The sequence below is a fragment of the Coregonus clupeaformis genome, chromosome 25 (genome assembly GCF_020615455.1).
Source record: "Coregonus clupeaformis isolate EN_2021a chromosome 25, ASM2061545v1, whole genome shotgun sequence".
Taxonomy (NCBI): Eukaryota; Metazoa; Chordata; class Actinopteri; order Salmoniformes; family Salmonidae; genus Coregonus; species Coregonus clupeaformis.
Genome location: NC_059216.1, coordinates 11,680,437 through 11,689,215, shown reverse-complemented (window position 1 = coordinate 11,689,215; position 8,779 = coordinate 11,680,437). Strand labels below are relative to the sequence as shown.

Sequence of the window (8,779 nt, the reverse complement as noted above, 5' to 3'; positions counted from 1 at the left end):
GTACAGGCCTACCTATATTCTGCCATCAGTTCGTTTTTGAATTTTTGTAGATTTAAGGGGTGCTTTGAAGAACAATAAGAGATAAGAGATTACTTGCAACGGATCGACGTAAAAGGTGAATGAACCTTAGCTATTCGCTAGTTAAGATAATAATTCATCAAACTACTATCAAATAACTAAAAAACAATACATAATGTAATGTACTCTTCGTCAGCTAGCCAAGCTACATAGCCTGTAATGTTAGCTGGTAATTGTTGTATAAGTTTTGGTATGTTTTAGCTAACGTTAGCTAACTAGTTAAAGTTACTGTAATGTTAGCTAACTTTAGCTAGCTAGATTCAATATTGAGAAATTTTTGTCCTCATTTAAACCCGATACACTCTCTCACCATCTCCTTCTATCCTCCTCCCTTTAGGTGGTCCTCTGTAGCTCAATTGGTAGAGCATGGTGCTTGTAACGCCAGGGTAGTGGGTTCGATCCCCGGGACCACCCATACGTAAAAATGTATGTGCACATGACTGTAAGTTGCTTTGGATAAAAGTGTCTGCTAAATGGCATATTATTATTTAGTCCCTCCCTTTAGTACCTGGCTTATCCTGCCCCTGTCCAGTTAAGTGGTGGAGAGTTTGGGAGCTGTGAGCTCTGATAGAGAAATGTATCAACCTCCACGAACAGGTAAGACACACACACACACACACACACACACACACAACCCAATGTAGGTTATGTTAAACTTGACAAAAAGAAGAATACATCAAACTGATCAGATTAGTTAGATACATTTGATATCGAATACTCATGTTGTTTATGTGTCTAATTAATGTCTTTCAGGTTGGTGTATTAGGGCGGCCTGTTCTGTCCTCTGTATTTCAGACCAAAGCAAGACAATGTTTAAAGCTCACTATGGATCTACAAACAGGTTAGCCTCTATAAAGTCTTTGGATGTATTTGCAGTTTGATTATAGTGTGTTCTGTGTTTTTTCTTTGTCTTTTCCAATACTAAATGAATGGTGAATGAATGTACTTACAGTGTGATTATTGTTTGTTCTGGTAGTCCGATGTCTTTGTCTTTTTAAATACCAACTGAATGGTGAATGAATGTATTTACAGTCAATCAATCAATCCAGTGTGATTATTGTATGTTCTGTGTAAATCCTTTGTTTTTTCCAATACTAACTGAATGGTGAATGAATGTATTTACAGTCAATCAATACAGTGTGATTACTGTGTGTTCTGTGTAATTCCTTTTTCTTTTCCAATGGTAACTGAATGGTGAATGTCTGGTGTCATTTTGTCTTTTTGTATTATGTGAGAACTGAAGTTGTTTCTTATGGGAACGGGAAGGGAAATGTTTATTTTCCATTCTGTATATTCAAACAAAATTCAACTCCAGTTTAAGAACTGGGATAAGCTACAAATCGAATTGTGGGGTAGGCCACATGTTATAAAGATGGTTAAAGCTCCTAAACTGAATTACGTCATCAGCATGTTTCCACTGTCCATACCTGCCTACCCCTTTAACACCATAGACAAAATTATTACTCAGTTTATTTGGACTATTAAAAGGGCAAGGATTAATTTAGCTAGATTACAGGCAAAAATTTAGAAGGGAGGATTAAAGCTCCCTAACATGTAATTATATCAAGAAGCCTTTATAACTGCCCAAATAGGCTCTCTTTATTGAGAACTCTAATAGGCCAATTTGGGTTGACATGGAAGAAGAACTTAATGCCCCATTTGGAGCATCATATTATCTGAGTCAACACTTAAATGTGGGACTGCAGAATCCCATAATGTCCCATACTAAGAAAAATGTCAGATAAATAAGAGAGAGACATCTTCACCTTTCCTGACAAGCTCTGCTTCATTATGGAACAACCAGATGGTTGTCTGGAAAGAGTGGTATAGGTTTTGTTTTAGCCTCAACACTAATACATTTCACTTTTGCTTTTAGTGTCAACTTGAATTTGAGTGTGGCTGTGGAAGACTGGCCCTTGATGATGTCTGCAAGTGGCTGAGTACCAATGATCTCCATGATTCCATCCCATCATTCCAAGGTTCACAATCTGTCTGAAGAATGCTAACTATTCAATTGTCCACTTTGCAACAAACATACTTTCTCTGTGTCCAAACTACTCACACATGTTGGCCTCTATCACCAGCATGAACCACGTTTTCTAATTACCTGTGAACTTAATGGGTGAGGGAAAACAGATGTTTCAGCGCGTATCAGTCACACATCTACTGAAACCACAGAGAGCTTTTAAATGCCAACTTAGATGAGTTTTGCCTCATGATGAATTTGAGACTGGGACTGATCCCATTGAAAATGACGTGAGCAATGTATAGAGTCTGCCAGAGACTGAACATGTTCAATTGAAGTACCCTTGAGCAACAAAGAAGGTTATAACACAAGGTCATTTCAATACATCCTATTCGTCAGCACACTGCAAAAAATAGCAAGTAATGAAGAGGTCTGGGCCACCTTGAATCAAGACCAAAAGCCACATAATGATCAAATTCTGGAAGACTTTACTGACGGTGAATTGTTTTTTACATTTTACATTTTAGTCATTTTAGCAGACGCTCTTATCCAGAGCGACTTACAGTTAGTGAGTGCATACATTTTTCATACTGGCCCCCCGTGGGAAACAAACCCACAACCCTGGCGTTGCAAGCGCCATGCTCTACCAACTGAGCTACAAGAGGGCAAATCAAATCCCAACCTAACAAAGTTCTATGTAGATTAATTTGAAGTTGTCATTCCACTGGGTTCTAAAAAAAGGCAAGCACAAATTGACCACAGTGTACTTCAGATTAGGAAATCTTGACCACAAGGATACTTCCCAACTCCTAAATATATAGTGCATTCGGAAAGTATTCAGACCCCTTGAAAAGGTCAAGGGGTCTGAATAGTTTCCGAAGGCACTGTACCTCTCCACACTGGTTCATCACCGCCTCATTCAAAAACAAGTCACCACTTACGAAGAAGTTCGAATCAAATTCACAAAATGAATGGAGAATCTAAAAGCTGTAAATAGGTAAGTCAATGTATGACTTATCTGCATAATTGATTCTATCACATTGATCCTATTACAATTCTCTGCTCTTTTTTCTTTCTTTCTGAGCCTGAAAGCCCCAAAAAAACGATATTATTGTTCATTCACAGCTGCAGCAAACAGCCCAGCAAAATAACCCAACATCTTTCCAGCAAAATGACACACCAATTGGCCTTCAGCATGACATATCAACTGGCCAGCAACATGACACATCAATCAGCCAAAGAGTCTGTTTGAAATAAGACTTGAGTAACCTTATTTTTTTATTTATTTTTACTTATTACAATGTGTAAAGTTCCCATTACCTACCATAAGAATAGAGGGGAATCCGCTTTGCAGATGAGAGTCACATCCAACTCTTCCTGGATGGAGAGGAGCTACTCACTGAAGAGCCGGAGGACATCTCATTTAACATTTTTAACATTTAACATTTAAGTCATTTAGCAGACGCTCTTATCCAGAGCGACTTACAAATTGGTGCATTCAACTTAGGATAGCCAGTGGGACAACCACCACTGGGGGAGGGGGAGTGTAGAAGGATTACTGTTAGACTATTCCAGGTATTCCTTAAAGAGGTAGGGTTTCAAGTGTCTCTGGAAGGTGGTCAGTGACTCCGCTGTCCTGGCATCGTGGGGGAGCTTGTTCCACCATTGGGGTGCCAGAGCAGCGAATAGCTTTGACTGGGCTAAGCGGGAACTGTGCTTCTGTAGAGGTAGGGGGGCTAGCAGGCCAGAGGTGGATTAACGTAGTGCCCTCGTTTGGGTGTAGGATCAGAGCCTGAAGGTAAGGAGGTGCCGTTCCCCTCACTGCTCCGTAGGCAAGCACCATGGTTTTGTCTCCATGGGATTGGTAGTGGCAATGGGGGTCCATTTCCTTTTTAATATTGAGTATGCAGCATCAGTGAAAAGCACTATGCTGTTCATTCAGAAATGTGCTCTGAGAATTAATGAGGGGGGGGTTAAATTACCAACAAATGTTGTACGAATGTTAAACTTTTTGCTGTAGAGCGGGATAAGGGAGACCAGAGACTTCTGTGATGTCTGCAAGTGAGATTTCTGTGACTTTTAAAGTCAATAAAATTAATTTGTGACTTTACAAGTTTGCCACTCAATGTTATTTGTATTATTATTGTTAATATTATTATTCATAATAGAATACATGGGACATAAAAGGTTCCTACAGGAACCTTAACACCCTAAAAGGTTCTTTGAAAAGGTTCCCGGAAGCACCTTTAGGGGTTCACCCGGTGTTGAAATCTGAGGAACCCTCTAAAGGTGCCTCAGCTACCTTTTCTTTTTAGTGTAGAATTGCAGTCCACTGTCTGGCATTAATTTGAAGTAAAGTACTTGGAAACCTTCAGATATGACACTAGTGTTATTTACTATTTATGTTTAATAAAAATATCTGTAAATAAAGATACAATTCTTACTTGTACAGTCGCCATATTCATAACGTCTGTAATAAATACTCCCGTTGAAGCTGATAGGGGGCGAGGAGGGGATTCCAACCCCAACCCATGGTTGCAGATTGGGTATGTCCGTGCAGTCACGCCCATAGGTGGAGTCTTCCACAATTTTGAGGCACGGTTGAAATACTCACACTTGTAGCCCTAGCCTTCTTTAATTTGTGCTCAGCTGTGGTGAGGTTAGTTGACCAGAGTGGGGAAACTTTTGTTGCTTCTCAAACGTAAGAAAAGGGATCAACACCGATTTCAAAATCTGGCAAGATCTACCTATCTCTGGCTGGATTTAAAACCGTAAATCGTCTCGAGGTTTTTCTTTTAGATTTTCTTTTTGTTTAGAAAACCTAAAAGATGGGAGCTCAGTTGTCCAAGGGTGGAGTAGCTGTTGAGGGAAAAGCCGTCGACGACCCGGCTGTCGCTAAAACAAATGGCCAGGTAAGAGAGAAGTACAGTTGTACGCGTTCACATTGGCACCCAATGCCCACCTCCAGCGTGAGTTGGATGGGCAACGTGTTACCAGGCTAGCGAGACCTCACAACTAACAGTTACAGTACATTTGACTAATTACCTAAACTTATATTAGGATAAAAATTTGACTATTCGCAGTTGAACCACTTGTTTCGATAGCAGAGATGACATTTTGTAATTAAATGCTTTAACTAATACTGTGCTTGGTTGAGTGGCTAATTGATGGGTGCCATGCGCCACAACCACCACCAGAACCTTTTGTTAAATTCGTCTCGAGTTTTTAGTCTATCTAATCAAGTAGCTAGTTGTCCGTTCTTTAACACCAGGCAAAGTCACATAGTTATCACCTGAATGGAAAGCGGATTTAATTTAACTAGCTTTCTCTCATGAGTTGGTACTAGAAGCCATCATCGGTCGCCCACTCGCAGAACAAAAGGTGCAAAGGATGCAAATGAGGTCGGCTCGTTGCAAACAAAGCGCACGGGCAGGACAGGAAAGCGTTCTGTTGAAAAAAGCGAGCAATCAGACTTTTGTGCCATTTTCGATGTAATCCTTGATCCGTTGAGCTGGAAACACTAAATTATCTACTCAAACCTTGTTTTATTGTACATGCCTGCATGCCCGTTAGCTGGACAATGAGTCGCTATGCTAACGTTAGCTGATGGGTGCAATTGCCAGTCTACCATCTCACTGAGGCGGCATGTCTACAGTTGGTGCATTCTTTAGCTAACGTTAGCAAAGATTGTTAATTTACTAATTTATGCTTGGCCAAAATGCTAGGACATGTAATCATATTGAGAGAAGTTAGTTTGGGTTATTCGAAAGGCTAGAAATGTACGATATTGACATTTTGCAATCTGCTGTTAGATTCGATGGGGATTCCTTTGTTACAAAATTCAGCTTGCTGTTCGACTGGCTGTGGTGGAGTGCGACTGACCCCACGTGGTCGATACGAGTAATGCAAACCTGCTGTGCATATGAAGCGCTTTGCATTTGACCTAGTCAAGTAATCGTCCACAATGACACAACCTCTATGTCGGTTGGCCATATCACACTGCCTTATCTCAGATAATTAAAGTCTTGATTTTTTTTAAATCTCCTGAGCCACTTTCTTGATCAACATTGGCTTGTAGATTGTTGAGTCAATTTGATATTGGTATGGGCTGCATATAATGGTTACTGTAACTTTCTCCCCATACCAGTTTATTTTGCGAATGTGTAAATGGTTATCTCACTGTTGTCCACAGGAGAATGGCCATGTTAAAACCAATGGAGATGTCTCTGTGAAGCCCGATGGGGACACAGCTCCCGTAGACGGGAATGACACAGCCGAGCCAGCCAAAGAGGGCGAGACAGATGCCATCGAGGCTGCCCCTGCTGCCGAAGGAGAGGCGGCTAAGGTCGAGGGGGAGGCCGCCAAGGATGCCAAGAAGAAGAAGTTCTCCCTGAAGAACTCCTTCAAGTTCAAGGGCATCTCGCTCAAGAAGACCAAGAAGAGCAGCGAGGGGGGCAAGGAGGAGGCTGCCTCCCCCACGGCAGAGGCCAAGTTAGAGGAGAATGGCCACGCAGCAAAGGAGACGCCAGCCGCCGAGCCTGTGGCAGAGGCCAAGGAGGAGGCCACTCCGGCCCCAGAGGGTGAGGCTGCAGCAGCGGAGGCCGCTCCAGCAGAGGAAGCCGCTCCTGCAGAGGAGGCCGCCGCCCCCACAGAGGTCACGACACCCGTAGCATCTGAGGCCGAACCCAAGGCAGAGTGACTGTGCCTCGTCGCGGCTACTTGAACTGTTTTTCCAAGATTAAAGTATATAAATATATGAGACTCGTGCCACGTTCTTAAAGTTATAAACAAAACTACAAATGAAGGCTATATCATGTTTGCTGATTCAGCCACCAGTTCACTGCCTTTATCATTTCTCTACTGACGGAATCTCACTAGCCCTCTCATGATGAAAGTGTTGGCTTACGGCGCCCCCTCATGGTACACACTGGGACTGGCATGTGGGGAAGGTATTGGATTGGATGTAGAACGAATCAGGAATACTGACTTATTTTCCCAATTTATGGAGAAGCATACTTTTAACTGTGGCAGCCCTATAACATTGTATTTTTTCTTATCTTTTGGGGATCTAAAAATCGACAACGGTTATGGAGCAGGGCAGACAACCTCCTTCACTCGAAATGACTGTTATATGGACACATAAATCTTTCAAATCATTGTATACATTTTTAAAAATTCTACATTCCTATGTTTTACCCCCAAATTAAGTATTTTGTGCTGTATAGAAAAACAAAATTCAAGGAGGGGAGTTGGATAAGGCAATGTCTTTGTTCGTGCATTCTGGTTATTTTCTGGCTAAACCACATTTGAGCTTCTGAGTCTTGCGGCGTTCACATTTCAGAGTTTATGATGCATATGTTGGGTCGTGTATACAAAAATGTGAGCTTTTTATCAGCAAGTTGTCTCTGTAAATATGTTTTGGCCAATATTTTTGTTTCTCTTTATTTTGTTATCGTTTAAAGATGCTAATGGTTTTATTGTAACTTTTAATAAGGGTAAATAAATGTTTGATCCCCTCTGATCGTGTTTTGCCTTTGTCATCCTATGCCATGTGGATGTGGGAGACCGGTTAGTCTTGGGATAGGGTTATCGGTGAACTGTTTTTTTACACACAAATCTTAAATGGATGAATGTACCACATTAATTTCATCCAAGACCTTTCAACCAGTACATCTTCAACTTCACAGAACTCCAGGAGGATGATTGAGGTAAACAACTATAAACTGACAAATCAATGACTGACAAGGTACCATGCATATGAGCTGAGCCACAGCATGTCAATGTCATATCCCACGGGGGCCAGTATGAAAAATGTATGCATTCACTAATTGTAAGTCACTCTGGATAAGAGCGTCTGCTAAATGACTAGAATGTCAATTGGATCACTTTTTTTTTTTTATCATGCTTGGCTACAAACGTTCTCTTCTCACATTTCATTTTGACTTAAACACTCATAACGAGCAGACTACACTTTAAATCATTACAGCTGTATAACTTTACAGCTTTATAAGAAAAGCTGTATGTGAAGGAAAGCTTGGCAAATTTAAAAAAAAGTTTAACTGATCAATCATCAATTGCATCTATCATTTTCATATTATAACATTTTCACGTGCATGTCAAAGTACTTAACAAGGACCGAGCCTAAACCTCCGAAGAGCAACAGTGGCAACTGGTGAGGTAGAAACCAATGCTGAAGATGGGTGGTTTTTCTATAAGAAGTAGCCTTGGTTGGAAGTTAGGGGAGAATCTCAATTGGTTTTGCTCACCAATTATTATTTTTACTTTGTTTGGGAACCACCAACACTCAAGGTAATAGAGGCGGCAAGGAGAAGAAATGTGGAAACCAATGTGCATCTATGAAATGACTCCCACTCAAGCGTCATCAGGCAAAATGACTTTGCAGGGGTGGAATCACAAAGTGTGTAAAGTGACAAACTAATTTAGCTAGTTGTGTAATACATTTTACAGATAAAAGGAGAAGTACCATATCATTTTTAAATGTGTGCATTCTTTTCCCCTTCGAGAAAACAACACCTGATTCAAAAGGTGTGGCGGATTTTAAAACACGAGAATACTCTTGTGCCTCCTGCCGAAGTAGGTAATCGAGGGGAGCAGACTCTTCTGTTCGCCTACTAACAAATTGACTCCTCAACCACTTATTGGTTTCCGGGTCACGGAGGAATGGAGGACGGGCTTTTGCCCAATTTAGAATCTCCCTAGGTTGTGGAAATCGTG

General features: G+C 41.1%; 1 protein-coding gene and 1 long non-coding RNA gene across 2 annotated transcripts; both read left to right on the top strand.

Annotated features, from left to right (window-relative positions):
- Window positions 1-485: 485 nt before the first annotated feature.
- On the top strand, window positions 486-2,603 carry LOC121538784. The gene is made up of 3 exons (XR_005995246.1): window positions 486-520; window positions 832-919; window positions 1,955-2,603. It is a non-coding gene; the product is annotated as an uncharacterized LOC121538784 (long non-coding RNA).
- A 2,064-nt stretch (window positions 2,604-4,667) lies between these two features.
- On the top strand, window positions 4,668-7,560 carry LOC121539201 (MARCKS-related protein 1-A-like). The gene is made up of 2 exons (XM_041847519.2): window positions 4,668-4,956; window positions 6,237-7,560. The coding sequence occupies exons 1-2, from the start codon at window positions 4,873-4,875 to the stop codon at window positions 6,741-6,743; spliced, it is 591 nt and encodes a 196-aa protein (XP_041703453.1). The 5' UTR covers window positions 4,668-4,872; the 3' UTR covers window positions 6,744-7,560.
- Window positions 7,561-8,779: the final 1,219 nt, after the last annotated feature.